Source organism: Oncorhynchus nerka, linkage group LG18 (assembly GCF_034236695.1).
Source record: "Oncorhynchus nerka isolate Pitt River linkage group LG18, Oner_Uvic_2.0, whole genome shotgun sequence".
NCBI lineage: Eukaryota > Metazoa > Chordata > Actinopteri > Salmoniformes > Salmonidae > Oncorhynchus > Oncorhynchus nerka.
The window spans coordinates 73,908,008-73,935,191 of NC_088413.1; the positions used below are offsets into that span (position 1 = coordinate 73,908,008).

The 27,184-nt window shown below is 43.0% G+C and overlaps 1 protein-coding gene across 1 annotated transcript in view; it reads left to right on the top strand.

Annotated features, from left to right (window-relative positions):
* The window catches only part of LOC115146520 (connector enhancer of kinase suppressor of ras 1-like), a 101,269-nt gene extending 74,979 nt beyond the window's left edge, over positions 1-26,290 (top strand). Inside the window, exons 13-20 of the mRNA XM_065004335.1 lie at positions 1,845-2,020; positions 3,493-3,566; positions 4,610-4,681; positions 13,181-13,254; positions 13,513-13,583; positions 19,374-19,494; positions 19,846-20,027; positions 24,093-26,290. Of these exons, the coding sequence (XP_064860407.1) occupies positions 1,845-2,020; positions 3,493-3,566; positions 4,610-4,681; positions 13,181-13,254; positions 13,513-13,583; positions 19,374-19,494; positions 19,846-20,027; positions 24,093-24,482 (1,160 nt within the window). The 3' untranslated portion in view covers positions 24,483-26,290. The remainder of the gene's footprint in view (positions 1-1,844; positions 2,021-3,492; positions 3,567-4,609; positions 4,682-13,180; positions 13,255-13,512; positions 13,584-19,373; positions 19,495-19,845; positions 20,028-24,092) is intronic.
* The last annotated feature ends 894 nt before the right edge of the window (positions 26,291-27,184 follow it).

Sequence of the window (27,184 nt, forward strand, 5' to 3'; positions counted from 1 at the left end):
TCTGTCTCTCTCTCTGTTCTGTCTCTCTCTTTCTGTCTCTCTCTCTGTTCTGTCTCTCTCTCTGTTCTGTCTCTCTCTGTTCTCTCTGTCTCTCTCTGTTCTCTCTCTCTCTCTCTCTCTCTCTCTCTCTCTCTCTCTGTTCTCTCTGTCCTCTCTCTCTCTCTCTCTCTCTCTCTGTTCTCTCTCTCTCTGTTCTCTCTGTCCTCTCTCTCTATTTTCTCTCTCTCTCTCTGTTCTCTCTGTTCTCTGTCTCTCTCTCTCTCTCTGTTCTCTGTCCTCTCTCTCTCTTCTCTCTGTCCTCTCTCTCTGTTCTCTCTGTCCTCTGTCTCTGTTCTCTCTCCTCTCTCTCTCTGTCTCTCTGTCCTCTCTCTCTCTGTCTCTCTGTCTCTCTCTCTGTTCTCTCTGTCTCTCTCTCTCTGTTCTCTCTATCCTCTCTCTCTGTTCTCTCTCTCCTCTCTCTCTCTCTCTCTGTTCTCTCTGTCCTCTCTCTCTCTGTTTCTCTCTCTCTCTCTCTGTGTCTCTGTTCTCTCCTCTCTCTCTCTGTCTCTTCTCTCTGTTCTCTCTGTCTCTCTCTGTCCTCTCTCTCTCTCTCTGTCTCTCTCTCTCTGTTCTCTCTCTCTCTGTCCTCTGTCTCTCTGTTTTCTCTCTCTGTCCTCTCTCTCTGTCCTCTCTCTCTCTGTTTTCTGTCTCTCTGTCCTCTCTCTCTCTCTGTCCTCTCTCTCTCTCTCTCTGTCTCTCTGTCCTCTCTCTCTCTCTCTCTGTTCTCTCTCTGTCTGTTCTCTCTCTGTCTCTGTTCTCTCTCTCTCTGTCCTCTCTCTGTTTTCTCTCTCTGTCTCTCTCTCTCTGTTCTCTCTCTCTCTCTGTCCTTCTCTCTCTCTGTTTTCTCTCTCTCTCTTTTTCTCTCTCTCTCTGTCTCTCTCTGTTCTCTCTCTGTTCTGTCTCTCTCTGTTTTCTCTCTCTGTCCTCTCTCTCTGTTCTCTCTCTCTCTGTTCTCTCTGTTCTGTCTCTCTCTGTTTTCTCTCTCTCCTCTCTCTCTCTGTCCTCTCTCTCTCTGTTCTCTCTCTGTTCTGTCTCTCTCTGTTTTCTCTCTCTCTGTCCTCTCTCTCTCTGTCCTCTCTCTCTCTGTTCTCTCTCTGTTCTGTCTCTCTCTGTCCTCTCTCTCTGTCCTCTCTCTCTCTGTCCTCTCTCTCTCTGTTCTCTCTCTGTTCTGTCTCTCTCTCTCTGTTTTCTCTCTCTCTCTCTCTGTGTTCTCTCTGTTCTCTCTCTGTTCTGTCTCTCTCTCTCTGTTCTCTCTCTCTCTGTTCTCTCTCTCTGTTCTGTCTCTCTCTCTCTGTTCTCTCTCTCTCTGTTCTGTCTCTCTCTCTCTGTTCTCTCTCTCTCTGTTCTCTCTCTCTGTTCTGTCTCTCTCTCTCTGTTCTCTCTCTCTCTGTTCTCTCTCTCTGTCTGTTATCTCTCTCTGTTCTGTCTCTCTCTCTGTGTTCTGTCTCTCTCTCTCTGTTCTCTCTCTCTCTCTGTTCTCTCTCTGTTCTCTCTCTGTTCTCTCTCTCTGTTCTCTCTCTGTTCTCTCTCTGTTCTCTCTGTTCTCTCTCTGTTCTCTCTCTCTGTCTCTCTCTCTCTGTTCTGTCTCTCTCTCTCTTCTGTCTCTCTCTCTGTTCTCTCTCTCTCTGTTCTCTCTCTCTGTTCTGTCTCTCTCTCTGTTCTCTCTCTCTGTTCTGTTCTCTCTGTTCTCTCTGTCCTCTCTCTCTCTGTTCTGTCTCTCTCTCTGTGTTCTCTCTCTCTCTCTGTTCTCTCTGTCTCTCTCTGTTCTCTCTCTCTCTCTATTCTCTCTCTGTTCTCCCCCCCAGGCAAGAATACAGCGACGAGCAGGCGCCGTGTGTCGTGTCGTGATCTGGTTCAGCCCGACTGTGATGGCTGGCTGTGGAAGAAGAGGAAGGAGAGCAGCGTGTTCATGACCCAGAAATGGCAACGCTTCTGGTTCGTCCTCAAGGGCCCCACTCTCTACTGGTATACCAGCCAGCAGGTGAACGCATTCATTATTACCTCATCGTTGCTGATAGAAATGGTCAAATCAAGCGCTTTCTGGATAGATGGGAGGCTGTACGTGTCGGAGAGGGTTGGCACATGCATGAGAGGAGCTAGGATAGTTGGAGAACCTCCACCCCCCACCCCTATTCCTTCATCCAGCAAAAAAGGACAGGAAAAGGGATGATAAATATATGGACTCTATGCCATGAAAAACTGAGCGCTCAGTTGAGAATCAGAATGTTCTGTTGATACGATAACGTGTAACTTCAAATATAGCTCATACAAGTTTTTAATTTTTTAAGTAATCAGATTTTCGCCTACAACGCCACAAATGTGCATCAGAGGATCGATAACCGAGCAAACTACCAAGCCAGCGAGGCAAGATAAAATATCCCAAATAGAGCTAGATGAACCCAGAAGAATAATATACTTGTTGATCGTAGCTATAGCCATCCGTCTGGTGTTTTCGTGGTCATGACTCACTCACTGTTTAAGTTTGTCAAGGTCCAGACTCAGGGCGGCAGGTAGCCTAGTGGTTAAAGCATTGGACTAGTAACCGAAAGGTTGCAAGATCAAATCCCACTGTTCCTAGGCCGTCATTGAAAATTTGAATTTGCTCTTAACTGACTTGCCAAGTTAAATAAAGTAAAATAAATTTTTAAAACTTGAGCTACAGAGCTTTTTGATGTCGGGATGCGCACACAACGCTCAACCATGATGGCTCTATATACAGACCTACTTTATCATATGTTTACTTCTAGAACATGGTAACGGTGACAAAACAATGGTTGTTTGGGACGGTGCAACATTACAGACCATTCAGATAGAAATGCATTGTGTAGAAGAGAACATTGTCCCTCATGATGAATGGGGAATCATGGCGACTTGACTGAGGATCTGCTCACGTCAATGTACAGTTAAATTGCAATTATGTCATATGCTATTATATCATATTAGCATATCATTACGCATGTAATGTTATAGAGGCCCAATAATATCATGACTCACAGTGATAGTGTTATTTGCATGTAGTTGTACAGTTCCGTTTTACTCAACAGGTTTCCACTGTGCCTTGTGATGTTTGTCTCTCTGTCTTTTAGACCCTGTTTATTGTGATAAGTAGCCTGAGTAAACCAGAGAGAACACTGTGCTTTGTAGGGTTCAGTCTGGTTTAACCAGGCTATCATGGCAGCAGCGCACCAGTGTCCTCCCTGAGATTGGAAGGTTGGGGGTTCGATCCCCGACAGACTTTAAAAATGCTTGGCACTCAGCATGAATTGGGGTTAAGGCACTGCGATAGACTTGCGTCCAGGGGGTGCACTTGTACATCAAGCTGCCTCACGCTACAGAAACAGGAAATAGGTTCTTACCCTGTGGGCCGTTTTGGCTCGGACAAGGCTACTTACTTACTATCATGGCAGCAGTAGTTGTGGTTGATTAACCTATTTATTTGTTTGTCGTTGCCAGGAGGAGAAAGCAGAGGGCCTGGTTCATATCTCCAGCTACAACATAGAGAGCGCAGGAGAACACAAGAGGAAGTAGTGAGTACCTTTGCCACATGATGTGTCTAGAGGAAGTAGTGAGTACCTTTGCCACATGAAGTGTCTAGAGGAAGTAGTGAGTACCTTTGCCACATGAAGTTTCTAGAGGAAGTAGTGAGTACCTTTGCCACATGAAGTGTCTAGAGGAAGTAGTGAGTACCTTTGCCACATGAAGTGTCTAGAGGAAGTAGTGAGTACCTTTGCCACATGAAGTGTCTAGAGGAAGTATGGAGTACCGTTGTATCTAGTGTGATGAGATACAGTTGAAGTCGGAAGTTTACATACACTTAGGTTGGAGTCATTAAAACTAGTTTTTCAACCACTCCACAAATTTCTTGTTAACAAACTATAGTTTCGGCCAGTCGGTTAGTATATCTACTTTGTGCACGACACAAGTCATTTTTCCAACAATTGTTTACAGACAGATTATTTCACTTATAATTCACTATATCACAATTCCAGTGGGTCAGAAGTTTACATACACTAAGTTGTCCGTGCCATTAAACAGCTTGGAAAATTCCAGAAAATGATGTCATGGCTTTAGAAGCTTCTGATAGGCTAATTGACATCATTTGAGTCAATTGGAGGTGTACCTGCGGATGTATTTCAAGGCCTACCTTCAAACTCAGTGCCTCTTTGCTTGACATCATGGGAAAATCAAAAGAAATCAGTCAAGTCCTCAGAAAAATTGAAAATTAAAATGGCTTAAGGACAACAAAGTTGAGGTATTGGAGTGGCCATCACAAAGCCCTGACCTTAATCCTATAGAAAATTTTGGGGCAGAGCTAAAAAAAAAAGTGTGTGTGATCAAGAAGGCCTACAAACCTGACTCTGTTACACCAGCTCTGTCAGGAGGAATGGGCCAGAATTCACCTAACTTATTGTGGGAAGTACTGTAGTCACATCTGGGTTCAAATAGCAATTTAATATCCCAGAACGCTCAACGCTGGAGCTAACTTAATCCTAACTGCCTATCTCTCTCTTCCCCTCTCTCTCTCTCTCCTCCGGTCTGTCTGTGTCTGTCTTTCTTTCTCTCTCCCCAGTGTCTTCCAAATGTGCCACCAGCGCTTCCAGACTTTCTTCTTTGCCGCCGAGAATGTCAATGACATGACCAAGTAGGTGTGATGAATTATGAACACATCTGGTTGAAACCGGTTCAGGGAATAGAACCGAAAACCAAAAAAATTAAAAAAATTCAAGTAACAGAATCAGATCCAGGACTGAAAGTGCTCTATACTGTACCAGAACAGAACCATTATTTTAAAAGCATGGGAACCGGTTAAAAACGTTATTTTACATTCTGGGTATTTTTTTCTAGTCCCACAAAAAACACAAATCAAATCAAATGTTATTGGTCACATACACATGATTAGCAGATGTTAATGCGAGTGTAGTGAAATGTTTGTGCTTCTAGTTCCGACAGTGCAGTAATACCTAACAAGTAATCTAACAGTTTCACAACAACTACCTAATACACACAAATGTAAAAGTATGGAAGAAGAATGTGTACATAGAAATATATGGATGAGCGATGGCCGAGCGGCATAGGCAATATGTAATAGATGGTATAAAATACAGTATATACATATGAGATAAGTAATGGAAGATAAACTGTTTTAAGTGACTAGTGATCCATTTATTAAATTGGCTAATGATTTGAGTGGTATGTAGGCAGCAGCTTCTCTGTTTTAGTGATGGCTGTTTAACAGTCTGATGGCCTTGACATAGAAGCTGTTTTTCAGTCTCTCGGTCCCAGCTTTGATGCAGCTATACTGACCTCGTCTCCTGGATGGTAGTGGGGTGAACAGGCAGTGGCTCGGGTGGTTGTTGTCCTTGATGATTTTTTTGGCCTTCCTGTGACATCGGGTGCTGTAGGTGTCCTGGAGGGCAGGTAGTTTGCCCCCGGTGATGCGTTGTGCAGACCGCACCACCCTCTGGAGAGCCTTGCGGTTGAGGGTGGTGAAGTTGCCGTACCAGGCGGTGATACAGCCCGACAGGATGCTCTCAATTGTGCATCTGTAAAGGTTTGTGAGGGTTTTAGGTGACAAGCCACATTTCATGAGCCTCCTGAGGTTGAAGATGCGCTGTTGCGCCTTCTTCACCACACTGTCTGTGTGGGTAGACCATTTCAGTTTGTCCGTGATGTGTACCCTAAGGAACTTAACTTTCCACCTTCTCCACTACTGTCCCGTCGATGTGGATAGGGGGGTGTTGTTTGCTGTTTCCTGAAGTCCACGATAATTTCCTTTGTTTTGTTGACGTTGAGTGAGAGATTGTTTTCCTGACACCACACTCCGAGTGCCTTCACCTCCTTCCTGTAGGCCGTCTCGTCGTTGTTGGTAATCAAGCCCACTACTGTTGTGTCATCTGCAAACTTGATGATTGAGTTGGAGGCGTGCATGGCCGCTCAGTCGTGGGTGAACAGGGAGTACAGAAGTGGGCTGAGCACGCACCAATTGTTGAGGATCAGCAAAGTGGAGATGTTGTTCCCTACCTTCACCACCTAGGGGCGGCACGTCAGAAAGTCCAAGACCCAATAGCACAGGGCAGGGTTGAGACCCAGGGACTCGAGCTTAATGATGAGCTTGGAGGGTACTATGGTGTTGAATGCTGAGCTGTAGTCAATGAACAGCATTCCTTACATAGGTATTCCTCTTTTCCAGATGGGATCAAATCGAATCAAATTTGATTTGTGTGCAGTGTGATGGCGATTGCATCGCCTGTGGACCTGTTGGGGCAGTATTCAAACTGAAGTGGGTCTAGGGTAGAGGTCGACCGATTATGATTTTTCAATTGCCGATACCGATTTATTGGAGGACCCCAAAAAAGCCGATACCGATTAAACTGCCGATTTAAAAAAAATATATATATATATTTTTTTTTAAATGTTTTTATAAATAACATCTATATAGTGTCAAATAAATAATGAAATGTTCTATTTGATTAACATAATGGAAAAACACAGTGTTGGAGAAGGAAGTAAAAGTGCAATATGTGCCATGTAAAAAAGCTAATGTTTAATTTCCTTGCTCAGAACATGAGAACATATGAAAGCTGGAGGTTCAATATTCCCAGTTAAGAAGTTTTAGGTTGTAGTTATAATAGGAATTATGACGCGTCGACTATTTCTCTCTATTCCATTTGTATCTCATATACCTTTGACCATTGGATGTTCTTATAGGCACTTTAGTATTGCCAGCCTAATCGTGGGAGTTGATAGGCTTGAAGTCATAAACAGAGCTGTGCTTCAAGCATTGCTAAGAGCTGCTGGCATACGCAGTAAAGTGCTGTTTGAATGAATGCTTACGAGCCTGATGCTGCCTACCACATCTCAGCCAGTCTGCTCTATCAAATATCAAATCAGACTTAATTATAATATAATAAACACAGAAATACAAGCCTTTGGTCATTAATATGGTCAAATCCGTAAACTATCATTTCAAAAATTTCTGTGAAATATGGAACCGTTCCGTATTTTATCAAATGGGTGGCAACCCTAAGTCTAAATATTGCTGTTACATTGCACAACCTTCAATGTTATGTCATAATTATGTACAATTCTGGCAAATTAGTTCACAGTTCGCAAAGAGCCAGGCGGCCCAAACTGTGGCATATAGCGTAACACTGCTTGCACTAAGCGCAAGAGAAGTGACACAATTTCCCTAGTTAATATTGCCTGCTAACATTAATTTATTTTAACTAAATATGCAGGTTTAAAAAAATATATACTTCTGTGCATTGATTTTAAGAAAGGCATTGATGTTTAGATACATTTGTGGAAAGATTGTGCTTTTTTCGCCAATGCACTTTTGTTAAATCTTCACCCGTTTGGCGAAGTTGAAGTAGGCTGTGATTCGATGATGAATTAACAGGCACTGCATTGTGTGTTTATATACAACGCAGGACAAGCTAGTTAACCTAGTAATATCATCAACCATGTGTAGTTAACTAGTGATTGTGAAGATTGATGTTTTTTATAAGATAAGGTAGCTAGCAACTTACCTTGGCTCCTTGGAGCCACAAAGTCCTTTTGACGCTGCACTCGCGTAACAGGTGGTCAGCCTGCCACGCAGTTTCCTCGTGGATTGCAATGTAATCGGCCATAGAAGGAGAGGGGGGCCCGCAGTCTTTGGTAGCGGGCCGCGTCGGTGGCCCTGTATTATCCTCAAAGCGGGCAAAGAAGATGTTTTAGTGTGTCTGGAAGCAAGACGTCGGTGTCTGTGACGTGGCTCATTTTCTTTTTGTAGTTCGTAATTGCCAGTAGACCCTGCCACATACATCTCGTGTCTGAGCCGTTGAATTGCGACTTCACTTTGTCCCTATACCAACATTTCGCCTGTTTGATTGCCTTGCGGAGGGAATAACTACACTATTTACATTCTGCCATATTCCTAGTCATCTTTCCATTGGTTGAATGCGGTGATTCGCGCTTTCTGCGAATGCCACCATCTATCCAGTGTTTCTGGTTAGGGTAGGTTTTAATAGTCACAGTGGGTACAACATCTCCAATGTACTTCCTTATAAACTCACTCACCGAGTCAGTGTAGAAATGTATGTTATTCTCTGAGGCTTCCCGGAACATGTTCCAGTCCACGTGATCAAAACAATCTTACAGCGTGGATTCCGATTAGTCAGAGGGTACATCCTGTTTGAGTTTCTGCCTGTAGGATGGTAGCAGCAAAATGGAGTCGTGGTCGGGCGGGGGAGGGCCTTGTATGCATCTCTAAAGTTAGAGTAGCAGTGGTCCAGTGTATTGCCCGCTTGCGTGCTACAGTCAATGTGCTGATACAATTTCGGTAGCCCTGTTCTCAAATGAGCTTTGTTTTAAATCCCCAGCTACAATAAATGCAGCATCAGGATATATGTTTTCCAGTTTCCATAGAGTCCAGTGAAGTTCCTTGAGGGGGGGGGGGGGTGTATACACAGCTGTGTCTATAATTGAAGAGAATTCTCTTGGCAATAATGTGGTCAGCATTTGATTGTAAGGAATTATAGGTCAGATGATCAAAAGGACTTGAGTTCCTGTATGTTGTTATTACACCATGAGTCGTTAATCATGAAGCATACACCCCCGCCCTTCTTCTTCCCAGAGAGATGTTTATTTCTGTCGATGCGACGCATGAAGAATCCCGGTGGCTGTACAGACTCCGACAACATATCCTGAGAGAGCCTGGTTTCCGTGTACAGAGAATGTTACAATCTCTGATGTCTCTCTGGAAAGGCATCCCTTTCCCTAATTTAGTCCACCTTTGTTGTCCAGAGACTGGACATTGGCGAGTAATATACTCGGAAGCGGTGGGTGATGTGTACGCCTCCGAAGTCTGACCAGGAGCCCGCTCTGTCTACCCTTCTGCGGCGACGTTGTTTTGGGTCGGCCTCTGGGATTAGATCCAATGTTCTGGGTGGTGGCCCGAACAAAGGATCCGCTTCAGGAAAGTTGTATTTCTGGTCGTAATGTTGGTGAGTTGATGTCACTCTTATTCCCGGCTGTATGTAATAACACTTAAGATTTTCTGGCCTAACAATAAAAGAAATAATACATAAAAAAAAACAAAATACTGTATAGTTTCCTAAGGACTCGAAGCGAGGGGACCATCTCTGTCGGCGCCATCTTGCAACAAAGCACCTATGCAAAGCCCTCCCTCTGTCACTCAGAAACTTCTTCCAGTGTCTGCCTGCCAGCTGAAAAATGCTACGTTGGGGACCACAGCTGTACCGCAGCCAGGCAAATTGGTGCTGTGACGTCATCGTGGCAACAGCAAAACGCTATCTATCGACTTCTATTGACAAGTCAAAGAGCCAATAGCGGATCCCCACCCTACACTTGTCTTTCCATCACACATGTAAACAACTCCGTGAACTATAGTTTGCCCATTCCATAGCACTATCCATACTGCATGAATGGTGAAGGAATTTAATGTCAAGCTAAATGTAAACAACTCCGTGAACTATAGTTTGCCCATTCCATAGCACTATCCATACTGCATGAATGGTGAAGGAATTTAATGTCAAGCTAAATGTAAACAACTCCGTGAACTATAGTTTGCCCATTCCATAGCACTATCCATACTGCATGAATGGATGGTGAAGGAATTTAATGTCAAGCTAAATGTAAACAAATATATATGATTTCAGAGGTTTAAAAAAAGGAACAGAAAGGAATGATATAAACCAGTACTTTTTTGGGGGGTTCGAACCGGTTCAGAATTTTATTTAGCTGGTCGCAACAGTGGAGTGAAATGAAAAAAAAAAAAAATAGTTCTGTTCAGATTGGAAAATAACTTTGGGTTCCAACTCCTGGTTCCAATATACACTGCTAATACACACACACATACACATACGCTGTTCTCTTCCCTACAGGTCTCCTGCATATTTCAATGATTCATTTAAGAAAGCCTGGCAGGAAATGCACAACTGAGGATTCCCCATAGAAACGATGACGGAGACGTCCCAGTGATTTGAATATATTGGAACATTTTGATAGGATAATGTCTGTGGTTGTTTGACACCACACACCACACACACACTCCACATACCACACACACCATACACATACCACACACACACCATACACACAGCACACACACACCATACACACACCACAGCTGTGTGATGGAGACAACACTCGACTGAATCTCTCCATTGCGGTCTCTGTCTGGCTCTGAAACATAATACAGATGTTGTCTCTGTCTGGCTCTGAAACGTTATACAGATGTTGTCTCTGTCTGTGTGCTACGATCTGGTGGCTAAACCCTCTTTCTCCCTCTCTTTCTCCCTCTTTCTCATTCTCTTTCTCCCTCTTTCTCTTTCTCCCTCTTTCTCTCTCTCCCACAAATACAAATGCACACATTTTAAGGCAGTGGCATTTTCTCTACCACACAGACCACTGATAGTTTGTTGACAGGCCACTGACAATTTGTAAGCGGGCAGGTGACAGTTTGTTGGCGGGCCACTGATAGTTTCAGGTGAGGTAAAGCGAGGTAAGCTACTCCAAGAGTACTGACTACTGAGCGTATATGATAGTCTATGCTCCCACCTTGTGTTGGTTTGTCAGTACTACAGAAACAGGCAGAGAATTACATAGTACAAGGGTTGTTCCAGTTGAAAGTTAAGATTTTATGTTAAGTGCAGATCTAGGATAAGACCCCCCGCCGTCCATGTAATCTGATTGATTATGATCTACAAGGCGAAACTGATCCTAGATCAGAACTCCTACTAGCTTTATGAAGCTTTTCCAAGATGGCGTAGCAGCCAGGTGTGTGTTTTGACTTGTCCTGTGTAAATATCGTTGTCCTTATTTTTTTCCAGTATATATTTTAATCTCACTTTGCATCTACGGACTGAATATATAATATCTCCTGCAACCCTCCTCAACCAATGTGTTACAGATCTGCTATTTTTATACTTCAGAACCGGAACCCGCATCAGCAGCTAGCCAGCTAACTAGCTATTAGCTAATAGTCAGTTAGCCACTGCTAGGGGTCTTCATCGTTAAGTCGGACACCAGCCAGCCTCAGCTCAGTCAAGACCTGCCAGTCTGGACAGCGCGATATCAACCCAGAGCATATCGGACTGCTTTTTCCCTACCACATCTCCGGATTCCTACCTAGAGGAGATCTGCATGGAGGAATGGGCCAAAATAACAGCAACAGTGTGTGAAAACCTTGTGAAGACTTACAGAAAACGTTTGACCTCTGTCATTGCCAACAAAGGGTATATAACAAAGTATTGAGAAACTTTTGTTATTGACCAAATACTTATTTTCCACCATAATTTGCAAATAAATTCATTAAAAATCCTACAATGTCATTTTCTGGATTTTTTTCTTTTCATTTTGTCTGTCATAGTTGAAGTGTACCTATGATGAAAATTACAGGCCTCTCTCATCTTTTTAAGTGGGAGAACTTGCACAATTGGTGGCTGACTAAATACTTTTTTGCCCCACTGTATATCCATCCTGCCCTGCCATTCTAAAATCTTCAGAAGCCAAGTTAACAAACAGATCACCGACCATTTTGAATCCCACCGTACCTTCTACCTTCATGGGTGCACCTCAGCCACGCTCAAGGTCCTAAACGAGATCATAATCGCCATCAATAAAGAGACAATACTGTGCAGCCATCTTCATCGACCTGGCCAAGGCTTTCGACTCTGTCAATCACTGCATTCTTATCGGCAGACTCAATACCCTTGGTTTCTCAAATGACTGCCTCGCCTGGTCCACCAACTACTTCTCAGACAGAGTTCAGTGTGTCAAATCGGAGGGCCTGTCGTCCGGACCTCTGGCAGTCTCTATGAGGGTGCTACAGGGTTCAATTTTCGGGCCGACTCTTTTCTCTGAAAACATCAATGATGTCGCTCTTGCTGCTGGTGATTCTCTGATCCACCTCTACGCACACAAAACGATTATGTATACATCTGGCCCTTCTTAGGACACTGTGTTAACAAACATCCAAACGAGCCACAATGCCATACAACACTCCTTCCGTGGCCTCCAACTGCTTTTAAATGCTAGTAAAACTAAATGCATGCTCTTCAACCGATTGCAGCTTGCACCTGCCCGCCCGTCCAGCATCACTACTCTGGACGGTTCTGACTTAGAATATGTGGACAACTACAAATACCTAGGTGTCTGGTTAGACTGTAAACTCTCCTCCCAGACTCACATTAAGCATCTCCAATCCAAAATTAAATCTGGAATCCGCTTCCTATTTCGCAACAAGGCCTCCTTCACTCATGCTGCCCGGCATTCCCTCGTGAAACTGACTATCCTACCGATCCTTGACTTCGGCGATGTATTTTACAAAATAGCTTCCGACACTCTACTCAGCAAACTGGATGTATTCTATCACAGTGCCTTCTGTTTTAACACCAAAGCCCCATATACTACCCCCCACTGCGACTTGTATGCTCTCGTTGGCTGGCCCTCGCTACATATTCATCACCAAACCCACTGGCTCCAGGTCATCTATAAGTCTTTGCTAGGTAAATATCTCGGCTCACTGGTCACCATAGCAGCACCCACCTGTAGCATGCGCTCCAGCAAGTATATTTCACTGGTCACCCCCAAAGCCAATTCCTCTTTTGGCCGCCTTTCCTTTCAGTTCTCTGCTGCCAATGACTGGATTGAAGCTGAAGTCTTATCTCCCTCTCTAACTTTAAGCATCAGTTGTCAGAGCAGCTTACCGATCACTGTACCTGTACACAGCCAATCTGTAAATAGCCCAGCCAACTACCTCATCCCCATATTGTTATTTATCTTCTTGCTCTTTTGCACCCCAGCATCTCTACTTGCACATCATCATCTGCACATATATCACTCCAGTGTTAATGCTAAATTGTAATTATTTCGCCTCTATGGCCTATTTATTGCCTTACCTCCCTACTCTTCTACATTTGCACACACTGTACATAGATGTTTCTATTGTGTTATTGACTGTACGTTTGTTATGTGTAACTCTGTGTTGTTGTTTTTGTCTCACTGCTTTGCTTTATCTTGGCCAGGTCGCAGTTGTATATGAGAACTTGTTCTCAACTGGCCTACCTGGTTAAATAAAGGTGAAATTTAAATAGAATATAGGCCCTTGCAGTGAACACTGTCTCTTCCTCTGCAGGTGGATCAACTGTCTGATCACAGCCATACAGAAACACAAGAAGTTCCACAAAGGACCACCGGACAACGAAGAGGGTAGGAGAAACTTTTCATGAGATTTCATAGGATAAATATGTATTTCATCACCGTTTTTCTTATTATTGTGTTCCTTGATAGTAGCCAAAACAAAAATACATTACATGCTCGTTTCCCAGCCTACACCTCCTGGACTAACACGTTTCAATGGAGAGTCTCGTCTGGGTAACCATCCAAATGTGTTTCAAACTAGAACAACAGGCCTGGACAAGCGGAAGTTCTAATGATAAGGTTGATTGTTTGTGTCTTTGTGGACAGAGTGCTACAGTGAGACGGAGTCAGAAGATGAGGGGTCTTCTCCTTCCTCACGCAGAAACAAGATCTACACGGTGATGAGAGAGACACACAATTTCACACTCTCTCTTTCTCTCTCTTTCTCTCTCTCTCTCTCTCTCTTGGTGTGGATAACAAGTGTCTCAGTCCTTTCATACTGTGATGACTGTCTTATAATATACTATATTATTGTATCTTATTTATTACCCCATTTGCCAGGCCATCATTGTACCGGTAAATGAGAATCTTACTGACTCATACCTATAGGGGCCCCTTACTTTGTCCTGGTAGAAAAACTATGCTGTTGAATAAATGTCCAAGGCAGATCGCTCTCGTCTGTCACACCTGTTCCCTTCTCGCTCTCTGTCTCTCGCTCTCTCTCTCTCTCTCTCTCTCTCTACCTCTCTCTCTACCTCTCTCTACCTATTTCTCTCTCTCTACCTATTTCTCTCTCTCTCTCTACCTCTCTCTCTCTCCCTCTCTTCTCTCTCCCTCTCTCTCTCTACCTCTCTCTGTCTCTCTCTGTCTCCCTCTCTTTCTGTCCCTCTCTCTCTCTACCTCTCTCTCTCTCTCTCTCTCTCTACCTCTCTCTCTCTCTCTCTCTCTACCTCTCTCTGTCTCCCTCTTCTCTCTCTACCTCTCTCTCTCTGTCTCTCTCTCTCTGTCTCTGTCTCTCTCTCCCTCTCTCTCTGTCCCTCTCTCTCTCTCTTTCTCTACCTCTCTGTCTCCCTCTCTTCTCTCTCTCTCTACCTCTCTCTATCTCTCTTTCTGTGTGTGTTCACTCATAAAAAAGCAAGGTTCCATACGAATCTAATATGTTGTTTAGTGAGGTTCCATACGAATCTAATATGTTGTTTAGTGAGGTTCCATACTAATCTAATATGTTGTTTAGTGAGGTTCCATACTAATCTAATATGTTGTTTAGTGAGGTTCCATACTAATCTAATATGTTGTTTAGTGAGGTTCCATACTAATCTAATATGTTCTTTAGTGAGGTTCCATACTAAACTAATATGTTGTTTAGTGAGGTTCTATACTAATCTAATATGTTGTTTGGTGAGGTTCCATACTAATCTAATATGTTGTTTAGTGAGGTTCCATACTAAACTAATATGTTGTTTAGTGAGGTTCCATACTAATCTAATATGTTGTTTAGTGAGGTTCCATACTAATCTAATATGTTGTTTAGTGAGGTTCCATACAAAACTAATATGTTGTTTAGTGAGGTTCCATACTAATCTAATATGTTGTTTAGTGAGGTTCCATACTAATCTAATATGTTGTTTAGTGAGGTTCCATACTAAACTAATATGTTGTTTAGTGAGGTTCCATACTAATCTAATATGTTGTTTAGTGAGGTTCCATACTAATCTAATATGTTGCTTATTGAGGTTCCATACTAATCTAATATGTTGTTTAGTGAGGTTCCATACTAAACTAATATGTTGTTTAGTGAGGTTCCATACTAATCTAATGTTGTTTAGTGAGGTTCCATACTAATCTAATATGTTGTTTAGTGAGGTTCCATACTAATCTAATATGTTGTTTAGTGAGGTTCCATACTAATCTAATATGTTGTTTAGTGAGGTTCCATACTAATCTAATATGTTGCTTAGTGAGGTTCCATACTAATCTAATATGTTGTTTAGTGAGGTTCCATACTAATCTAATATGTTGTTTAGTGAGGTTCCATACTAATCTAATATGTTGTTTAGTGAGGTTCCATACTAATCTAATATGTTCTTTAGTGAGGTTCCATACTAAACTAATATGTTGTTTAGTGAGGTTCTATACTAATCTAATATGTTGTTTGGTGAGGTTCCATACTAATCTAATATGTTGTTTAGTGAGGTTCCATACTAAACTAATATGTTGTTTAGTGAGGTTCCATACTAATCTAATATGTTGTTTAGTGAGGTTCCATACTAATCTAATATGTTGTTTAGTGAGGTTCCATACTAAACTAATATGTTGTTTAGTGAGGTTCCATACTAATCTAATATGTTGTTTAGTGAGGTTCCATACTAATCTAATATGTTGTTTAGTGAGGTTCCATACTAAACTAATATGTTGTTTAGTGAGGTTCCATACTAATCTAATATGTTGTTTAGTGAGGTTCCATACTAATCTAATATGTTGCTTATTGAGGTTCCATACTAATCTAATATGTTGTTTAGTGAGGTTCCATACTAAACTAATATGTTGTTTAGTGAGGTTCCATACTAATCTAATGTTGTTTAGTGAGGTTCCATACTAATCTAATATGTTGTTTAGTGAGGTTCCATACTAATCTAATATGTTGTTTAGTGAGGTTCCATACTAATCTAATATGTTGTTTAGTGAGGTTCCATACTAATCTAATATGTTGCTTAGTGAGGTTCCATACTAATCTAATATGTTGTTTAGTGAGGTTCCATACTAATCTAATATGTTGTTTAGTGAGGTTCCATACTAATCTAATATGTTGTTTAGTGAGGTTCCATACTAATCTAATATGTTGTTTAGTGAGGTTCCATACTAATCTAATATGTTGTTTAGTGAGGTTCCATACTAATCTAATATGTTGTTTAGTGAGGTTCCATACTAATCTAATATGTTGTTTAGTGAGGTTCCATACTAATCTAATGTGTTGCTTAGTGAGGTTCCATACTAAACTAATATGTTGTTTAGTGAGGTTCCATACTAATCTAATGTTGTTTAGTGAGGTTCCATACTAAACTAATATGTTGTTTAGTGAGGTTCCATACTAATCTAATGTTGTTTAGTGAGGTTCCATACTAATCTAATATGTTGTTTAGTGAGGTTCCATACTAATCTAATATGTTGTTTAGTGATGTTCCATACTAATCTAATATGTTGTTTAGTGAGGTTCCATACTAATCAAATCAAATCAAATTTATTTATATAGCCCTTCGTACATCAGCTGATATCTCAAAGTGCTGTACAGAAACCCAGCCTAAAACCCCAAACAGCAAACAATGCAGGTGTAAAAGCATGGTGGCTAGGAAAAACTCCCTAGAAAGGCCAAAACCTAGGAAGAAACCTAGAGAGGAACCAGGCTATGTGGGGTGGCCAGTCCTCTTCTGGCTGTGCCGGGTAGAGATTATAACAGAACATGACCAAGATGTTCAAATGTTCATAAATGACCAGCATGGTCGAATAATAATAAGGCAGAACAGTTGAAACTGGAGCAGCAGCACAGTCAGGTGGACTGGGGACAGCAAGGAGTCATCATGTCAGGTAGTCCTGGGACATGGTCCTAGGGCCCAGGCCAGTTGAAACTAAAGCAGCAGCATGGCCAGGTGGACTGGGGACAGCAAGGAGTCATCATGTCAGGTAGTCCTGGGGCATGGTCCTAGGGCTCAGGTCCTCCGAGAGAGAGAAAGAAAGAGAGAAGGAGAGAATTAGAGAACGCACACTTAGATTCACACAGGACACCGAATAGGACAGGAGAAGTACTCCAGATATAACAAACTGACCCTAGCCCCCCGACACATAAACTACTGCAGCATAAATACTGGAGGCTGAGACAGGAGGGGTCAGGAGACACTGTGGCCCCATCCGAGGACACCACCGGACAGGGCCAAACAGGAAGGATATAACCCCACCCACTTTGCCAAAGCACAGCCCCCACACCACTAGAGGGATATCTTCAACCACCAACTTACCATCCTGAGACAAGGCCGAGTATAGCCCACAAAGATCTCCGCCACGGCACAACCCAAGGGGGCGCCAACCCAGACAGGCTGACCACAACAGTGAATCAACCCACCCAGGTGACGCACCCCCCAGGGACGGCATGAGAGAGCCCCAGTAAGCCAGTGACTCAGCCCCGTAACAGGGTTAGAGGCAGAGAATCCCAGTGGAAAGAGGGGAACCGGCCAGGCAGAGACAGCAAGGGCGGTTCGTTGCTCCAGAGCCTTTCCGTTCACCTTCCCACTCCTGGGCCAGACTACACTCAATCATATGACCCACTGAAGAGATGAGTCTTCAGTAAAGACTTAAAGGTTGAGACCGAGTTTGCGTCTCTGACATGGGTAGGCAGACCGTTCCATAAAAATGGAGCTCTATAGGAGAAAGCCCTGCCTCCAGCTGTTTGCTTAGAAATTCTAGGGACAATTAGGAGGCCTGCGTCTTGTGACCGTAGCGTACGTGTAGGTATGTACGGCAGGACCAAATCAGAGAGATAGGTAGGAGCAAGCCCATGTAATGCTTTGTAGGTTAGCAGTAAAACCTTGAAATCAGCCCTTGCTTTGACAGGAAGCCAGTGTAGAGAGGCTAGCACTGGAGTAATATGATCAAATTTTTTGGTTCTAGTCAGGATTCTAGCAGCCGTATTTAGCACTAACTGAAGTTTATTTAGTGCTTTATCCGGGTAGCCGGAAAATAGAGCATTGCAGTAGTCTAACCTAGAAGTGACAAAAGCATGGATTAATTTTTCTGCATCATTTTTGGACAGAAAGTTTCTGATTTTTGCAATGTTACGTAGATGGAAAAAAGCTGTCCTCGAAATGGTCTTGATATGTTCTTCAAAAGAGAGATCAGGGTCCAGAGTAACGCCGAGGTCCTTCACAGTTTTATTTGAGACGACTGTACAACCATTAAGATTAATTGTCAGATTCAACAGAAGATCTCTTTGTTTCTTGGGACCTAGAACAAGCATCTCTATTTTGTCCGAGTTTAATAGTAGAAAGTTTGCAGCCATCCACTTCCTTATGTCTGAAACACATGCTTCTAGCGAGGGCAATTTTGGGGCTTCACCATGTTTCATTGAAATGTACAGCTGTGTGTCATCCGCATAGCAGTGAAAGTTTACATTATGTTTTCGAATAACATCCCCAAGAGGTAAAATATATAGTGAAAACAATAGTGGTCCTAAAACAGAACCTTGAGGAACACCGAAATTTACAGTTGATTTGTCAGAGGACAAACCATTCACAGAGACAAACTGATATCTTTCCGACAGATAAGATCTAAACCAGGCCAGAACATGTCCGTGTAGACCAATTTGGGTTTCCAATCTCTCCAAAAGAATGTGGTGATCGATGGTATCAAAAGCAGCACTAAGGTCTAGGAGCACGAGGACAGATGCAGAGCCTCGGTCCGATGCCATTAAAATGTCATTTACCACCTTCACAAGTGCCGTCTCAGTGCTATGATGGGGTCTAAAACCAGACTGAAGCATTTCGTATACATTGTTTGTCTTCAGGAAGGCAGTGAGTTGCTGCGCAACAGCCTTCTCTAAAATTTTTGAGAGGAATGGAAGATTCGATATAGGCCGATAGTTTTTTATATTTTCTGGGTCAAGGTTTGGCTTACTAATCTAATGTGTTGCTTAGTGAGGTTCCATACTAATCTAATATGTTGTTTAGTGAGGTTCCATACTAATCTAATATGTTGTTTAGTGAGGTTCCATACTAATCTAATATGTTGCTTAGTGAGGTTCCATACTAATCTAATGTGTTGCTTAGTGAGGTTCCATACTAATCTAATATGTTGTTTAGTGAGGTTCCATACTAATCTAATATGTTGTTTAGTGAGGTTCCATACTAATCTAATATGTTGTTTAGTGAGGTTCCATACTAATCTAATGTGTTGTTTAGTGAGGTTCCATACTAATCTAATGTGTTGCTTAGTGAGGTTCCATACTAATCTAATATGTTGTTTAGTGAGGTTCCATACTAATCTAATATGTTGTTTAGTGAGGTTCCATACGAATCTAATATGTTGTTTAGTGAGGTTCCATACTAATCTAATATGTTGTTTAGTGAGGTTCCATACTAATCTAATATGTTGTTTAGTGAGGTTCCATACTAATCTAATATGTTGTGTTTGTTGGACACCAGAAAACTCTGTCCAACACACTGCCTCGGGCCAGGAAAGAGAAGGAGAAGGAGGAGAAAGAGAAAGAGAAGAAGAACAAGGTTCAGGTTCCCGCTCCACCCACAGGGCTCAGCAGAAGCCCAGGTACAGTAGAGCACTTCTCTGTTTCACCACAAGGTGACAGAAGAGTCATATAAGGGTAGCCAATTAGCTGATCATCTATCTGGATAAGAGCGTCTGCTAAATTACTTAAATGTAAATGTAAATGTTAATTTCTCCCAGATTGCTCCAATGTCCTGGGGGCGTCACCTGTCTCTTCCTTCCATGTTGTCTGCCGTCTTTCTCCAATGTTTCAAATATGCCATTAGCAATAATAAAATGTCTAACTTTGAATGGTGTGGAAATTTGGAAAACATACAATGCATACAAACATACAATTACAGCCACATCTTTCTCTCCCTCTCTCAAGCTCTCTCTCTCTCCATGTCCCACCAGGAGCTCCAGAGGATGAGATGGACGTGCTGTTCCACGGACTGAAGGAGGGCGGCGTGTCCCTGATCGGCAGCAAGCAGCCACAGACCCAAGACCACTTCCGAAAGTCCTTCATCCGGCGCAACAAGAACCCGGTCATCAATGAGAAGGCCCACACGCTCCGCGCACTGCAGAGCACACTCAAGGTTAGGGTCAAGCCTCAGAGCTTAAAGTCTCTCCAACTATGCAGTGTCCCTCCTTTTGCTTAAGTGCGCTACTTATGTGATCTCATATTGTATTTGTTGCCTTGAGGTCACCAAGGCAGAGCGTTCCTGTAAATGTTGTTAGTATTTGTAATAATTAATTGTTTTTATAGCATTTTTCCCTACTAACTTTTTGATTTATGAATGAACTATTGATTTAGCTTATTATAAGTTTGAATCCAGCACATTTTCAAGACTGAAGTTGACGGTTGGTTTTTGGCTAGCTAGCTAATGTTAGCTGGCTAGCATGCAATGTTTTGATTCGCTTATGCCAACTGTCCAGAGGTTGAGGATGGAGAAGAAGCCCCGAGGCAGTGGTGTACAGAGATGACAGATGACCATGACCGTATGGAGGACTAACATGCTGACTAGACCAGGCACGCTCGTGCCATCGCGAGCATGTTGATTTTGTCCAGCCACGCAAGACACGATCAGGACGCTCAGGTTTAAATATCAAAACGAACTCTGAACCACCTATATTAATTTGGGGACAGGTCGAAATGCATGAAACATTCATGGCCATTTAGCTAGCTAGCTTATTGTTGCTAACTCATTTGTCCTGGGATATAAACATTGGGTTGGTATTTTACCTGAAATGCACAAGGTCCTCTACTCTGATAATTAATCCACAGATAAAAGGTTAGTTAGTTTCTAGTAACATCTCCTCCTTCAGTCTTCTTATCCGATGAGGTTTAACGGTAGTTGGCATCTAATAAATGTTGCATTACCAACCGCCACCTACTAGACTGCCAACTCCCTTGTACTTAGCTTGAAAAAATTCAGCTTTAATAAACAAATACCCTACCATCTAACACTACACTCACTAAAAATAAAATACAAAATCAATAAATAAACACCATACTCCACTATTTAAATCTATTTAGTCCTACTTCAGGCCAACCGCCTGAAAGGATGGGACATCACCAATTAACACACCCTGTAACTCTTCTGAAGTCAAGTCTCGCACACCCAAATACCTCTCTGCAGCTGCCACCACATCCATCCTACATTTTCTGCAAGTTACATTCCATCCCTGCAGTACAGATAACCAGTGCTATAAACGCTAAAAATCCAATCTTACTGAAACATGTATCACTTGTTGGTTTATCCCTCTGTACTGATACAGATCAACTACTCACACCACTCCTCTCAGGATCCCTCCCCCTTGACCCATCTTCCTCTACTTTCTTCACTCTCAGCATATGACATCTACTTCTACTCTAACCCTGGGAGCCTCAACCTGCCTCTCTCGCGTGGGACATTTCTGTCCCGGGAATCTTCCCCTTCAGTTTGTCAGCTTTCACATATGTAATCACTTTCAATTGTGCCCTTTTCTTGGGGGAAAAACTATTCCCATCAAATTTTATTCTTCACATGCGCCGAATACAACAGGTGTAGGTAGACCTTACAGTGAAATGCTTATTTCTTGCCCCCATTCATTTAACGCACAGCGCCTGCTCCCTCTGACCAGCAGAAACACAAACAAACCACTTCTGGTTACCCTCACCGATTCCACAGCACCCAACTCTCCACTTCTCCCAAAAACTTCAGTCCTACAATCACAGACTCATCTTTATCCTGACCCTCGGTGCAAGCCTCGGGCTCTGAGAACCCTCGGGCACCTACCACCTCCGATATTTCACCTTCATTCACTTCCATTTCTCCTCCTGTCTTCAACTCACTCTGCTTACACTTTCTACCATTTTTCTTTAACAAACCATCTCCCCTTTTTCCCACCATTTTTAACTGACTCAAATTCACCCTCTCCCCCCCCTCTGTCTCTCTCTCTCTCTCTTTCTGTCTCTCTCTCTCTCTCAATTCAATTCAATTCAATTCAATTCAAGGACTTTATTGGCATGGGAAACATGTGTTAACATTGCCAAAGCAAGTGAGGTAGATAATATATAAAGTGAAATAAAATGTCTCTCTCTCTCTCTCTCTCTCTCTGACCTCCTCTGACTCTCTTTTTTAAAAGTCTCCTTATGATAATACTGCACTTTTCCTGACATACATCTTGTTCTTGCCCTGTCAAAGGACGCCATTTAACTGGCTGTCACAATCTCCGTACAATCAGCATGAACCCCTCGCCAGCGACAATAAGAAATTGGGGACAGTGTTTAACAGTTCGGTAACCACATTTTCATTACACACCTAGAGTTGAGACGAAAGATGGTGGATCTTCTTCTTCTATGGACTTTATATGGCGGTCAGCAACTAACTTTAGGGTGCATTACCACCACCCAACTGGACTGGAGTGTAAACTTCAGTTCATCGTTCAATCACCCACGTGGGTATATGCTCCTAAAAACCAATGAGGAGATGGGTGAGGTGGGACTTGCAGCGCGTCAAGCAGTTAGGATGAAATGATTGAATATCAAATCAAAATCAAATGTATTTGTCACATACACATGGTTAGCAGATGTTAATGCGAGTGTAGCGAAATGCTTGTGCTTCTAGTTCCGACAATGCCGTAATAACCAACGAGTAATCTAACATGCATGTGTACAGTTATTTTGCAACGCGAGCGTTGTGGTCACCATGTAAGATATAAGGCTACTCCTGAATTACCATTGAAGTTTGATGTGCTTTCTGGCACCTCATGACTGCTGTAGACTCATCCAAGTGGGCTGCTGCATTTTGGTAGTCGTGAAGTCCAGTGTCTAGTACAGAACTCTAACTTCATCTGACTGAGTCCTACGACGAGGCCTCAGACGGCGTGGATGGTGAAACACTGATGACAACGTGCTGCTCCCGGCTCGCCCCTTTGACCTCCTCCTCCCTCCGCTGACCTCGCTCAAACCGCTGACCTCGCTCAAACCGCTGACCTCGCTCAAAACCGCTGACCTCGCTCAAACCGCTGACCTCGCTCAAAGCGCTGACCTCGCTCAAAACCGCTGACCTTGCTTAAACCGCTGACCTCGCTCAAAACCGCTGACCTCGCTCAAACCGCTGACCTCGCTCAGAACCGCCGACCTCGCTCAAACCGCTGACCTCGCTCAAAACCGCTGACCTCGCTCAAAACCGCCGACCTCGCTCAAACCGCTGACCTCGCTCAAACCGCTGACCTCCTCCCTCCGCTGACCTCGCTCAAACCGCTGACCTCCTCCCTCCGCTGACCTCGCTCAAACCAGGAACTTTCTCAACATTCTGTCTCTTGACCGTCGATCATGATGATTAGTGATGATGTTGTTTTTAAATAGCTTGTTTTTTGTTGCTTTTTACAGCCCTTTGAGATGTATTTATGTTATGAATAGTGCTATGAAAGTGTAATAAATGATGATTTATTGTTCTAAGTGCACCATATGGGGATTCTGTCCACAGGTAGTCTCACCTTTCTTTGACCGACGTTATGCCCTTCATTGTGTCCTTTCATACAAGTGTCCTCTCTCCAAGTAGTGTGGCCTTCAACCAATGTTCTACTCTAAATTGGGTCGTCTTTGAAAGAAGACCTCTTTCCCCAAGTGGTTTTCCCCCTCGCAGTTCTTTACACACTCAAACCGGTGTGCCCGGCACCTACTATCATTCCCTGTTCCAAGGCACTTTAATCTTTTGTCTTGCCCATTCACCCTCTGAATGGCACACATACACAATCCATGTCTCAATACTCTCAAGGATTAAAATCTTTCTATACCCTGTCTCCTCCCCTTCTTCTACACTGATTGAAGTGTATTTAACAGGGGACATCAATAAGGGATCATAGCTTTCACCTGGATTCACCTGGTCAGTTTGTCATGGAAAGAGCAGGTGTTCCTGTTTTGTACACACAGTTTATAGCCCACTTATAGGTATTGCCCTGACTGTGTGACCTGACCAGGGGAAACTCCTGCCTGGCCCCAGGTCACGTAGCCAGGGGAAACTCATGACTGGCCCCAGGTCACGTAGCCAGGGGAAACTTCTGGCCTTAGCTATAGTGTCCTAATATGAACACTGAACACTGTGGGATTTTTTTGCACTGTCCCCTGAATTTTTGTTAATGTAAATGGTCATCTGTTCTCAATGTGCTTCTAGGATAAAGAGGCAGAGCTCCAACTCATCAACAAGGTGCTGGAGGACTCTGAGCTGACGTCCCAGAAGTACTGCCAGTGGAAAGAACATAACAAAGACTTACACCTGGAGATCGAGAAACTGGCTGTCCAATGGGCCAAGACAAAGGACACGCCCCCTGGATCGTCATCTGGGGAGATGGTGGAGGTGGTTGCCGTGGAAACAGAGGCCGCGTGTGGACTGAGCCTTGGTGACGGGGAGATGCTGGTAGACGAGGAGCCATCGTTGTCAAGTACGATGAAGGCAGCAGGCGACTCTGATGTAGAGCCACAGTCAGAGCAGTCAGTGACTGCAGAGAGCAGCACAGACGACTTAGCTAGTCCTGCTAGCCGAGAGAATTACTTCTACATATGAGACACCACTGAACTGATCTGATGGTGGTTTCCCTACTTACCATCAGAAATGTATGGTTAGGGCATGGAGTTTTTCTCAACCATATGACCTAACCAGGGAAAACTCATAGCTGTACTTATCGCTGTGATTCATGACTCTATTTATTGCTGTGATACATGACTCTAGTTATCGCTGTGATTCATGACTCTAGTTATCGCTGTGATTCATGACTAGTTATCGCTGTGATTCATGACTCTAGTTATCGCTGTGATTCATGACTCTAGTTATCGCTGTGATTCATGACTCTAGTTATCGCTGTGATTCATGACTAGTTATCGCTGTGATTCATGAATCTAGTTTGAGCAGTGATTCATGATTCTAGTTATCGCTGTGATTCATGACTAGTTATCGCTGTGATTCATGACTCTAGTTATCGCTGTGATTCATGACTCTAGTTATCGCTGTGATTCATGACTAGTTATGGCTGTGATTCATGACTCTAGTTATGGCTGTGATTCATGACTCTAGTTATCGCTGTGATTCATGACTCTAGTTTGAGCAGTGATTCATGACTCTAGTTTGAGCAGTGATTCATGACAAGTTATCGCTGTGATTCATGACTCTAGTTATCGCTGTGATTCATGACTCTAGTTATCGCTGTGATTCATGACTGTAGATATCGCTGTGATTCATGACTCTAGTTATCGCTGTGATTCATGACTCTAGTTATCGCTGTGATTCATGACTAGTTATCGCTGTGATTCATGACTCTAATTATCGCTGTGATTCATGACTCTAGTTATCGCTGTGATTCATGACTAGTTATCGCTGTGATTCATGACTCTAGTTATCGCTGTGATTCATGACTCTAGTTATCGCTGTGATTCATGACTCTAATTATCGCTGTGATTCATGACTAGTTATCGCTGTGATTCATGACTCTAAATATCGCTGTGATTCATGACTCTAATTATCGCTGTGATTCATGACTCTAGATATCGCTGTGATTTCTTATGGCGTTTTTCCTGGTAAGGTAATGTGGTCAGGATAAACACTGGGCCCTCAGGGGTTTTGTTTTAAATAGTTTTTGATTTGTTGATGTAGGAAAGACAGGGGTTGTCTTTCCAAGCCAATTGTATCACGCCAAACATTCAGAAGATACGGTGTTCATATGACAAAAAAAAACTATTTTTTTCAAGTTTCCCTCTGTGTTGATAGATATATACTGTAGTCATGGGATGTTATGGACTGTCTTTTCTACTGTTACATATCTTTGGCTAAGATTTTTAAAGGAGATTTCAAGGTATATTATATCCGTGTTGTATGCCTCTTATGTACATAGAATGTTAAATGTCACGTAACAAAATGTATTGTACTTTTTTAAACGTAGATTGTATATATTTTTGCACAGAATAAGTTCCGATCTTGCCTGATGGACAACATTACGACATAGCTATTATAGATCAAAGACAATCATTGTTTATTTTAACCTGATAAGGTTAACGTGTAAGACTGTTCCCAGACCTCTCTGTGTGTGTGTGTGTGTGTGTGTGTGTGTGTGTGTGTGTGTGTGTGTGTGTGTGTGTGTGTGTGTGTGTGTGTGTGTGTGTGCGAGCGAGCGAGCGAAAGCTGCGTTTTCCCAATGCATCTTGAATATATTGATTCAATATATTCTGAGCAGTAAGGATCCTCACTGGTGGCTGAGCCTGTGTCAAATGCAGTAAAGAACAAGTGATGAACGCAATCATTTGCAAACAGTTTGTCATTCAAGAAGCCATTGTCCTAACTGATGGTCAGGTGAAACTGGCAATAAAATGGCAATAACATTTCTTCAAATTTCTATTGAGATTTATCTTGGTAGAAAATGGGACTTTTGTTTTGCGTTCACTGCTGAAATAAGTTATGATAAAAGTGTTGACAAGGTTTTGGTAGCACAATTTTACAGTACTGTCTGTCCTTGATAAATACTATTGACCTCTGCTGGAATTAGCATGATAACAGTGGGAACCCTCCTCTAGCGTAGCATGCAGCCCCCACAAGGCGGGGGGGGGGGGCGGAGGTCGGGCCCCCCAGATAGCATATGAACACGTCATAAGCCATGAAATATTACTTTGTGAAATTACAGAAAATTACATACATGGTCATTCAAAAATCATGGGCATCAATATGGAGTTGGTCCCCCCCTTTTGCTGCTATAACAGCCTACACTTTTGGGAAGGCTTTCCACTAGATGTTGGAACATTGCTGCTTCCATTCAGCCACAAGCGCATTAGTGAGGTCGGGACACTGATGTTGGGTGATTTAGGCCTGCCTCGCAGTCAGTGTTCCAATTCATCCCAAAGGTATTCGATGGGGTTTCGGTCAGGGCTCTGTGCAGCTCAGTCAAGTTCTTCCACACCGAATCTCGACAAACCATTTCTGTATGGACCTCGCTTTGTGCACGGGGACATTGTCATGCTGAAACAGGAACGGGCCTTCCCCAAACTGTTGGCACAAAGCTGGAAGCACAGAGTCGTCTAGAATTTCATTGTATGCTGTAGCGTTAAGATTTCCCTTCACTGGAACTAAGGGGCCTAGCCTGAACCAAGAAAAACAGCCCCAGACCATTATTCCTCCTCCACCAAACTTTACAGTTGGCACTATGCATTCGGTAGCGTTCCCCTGGCATCCGCCAAACCCAGATGTGTCTGTCTGACTGCCAGATGTTGAAGCGTGATTCATCA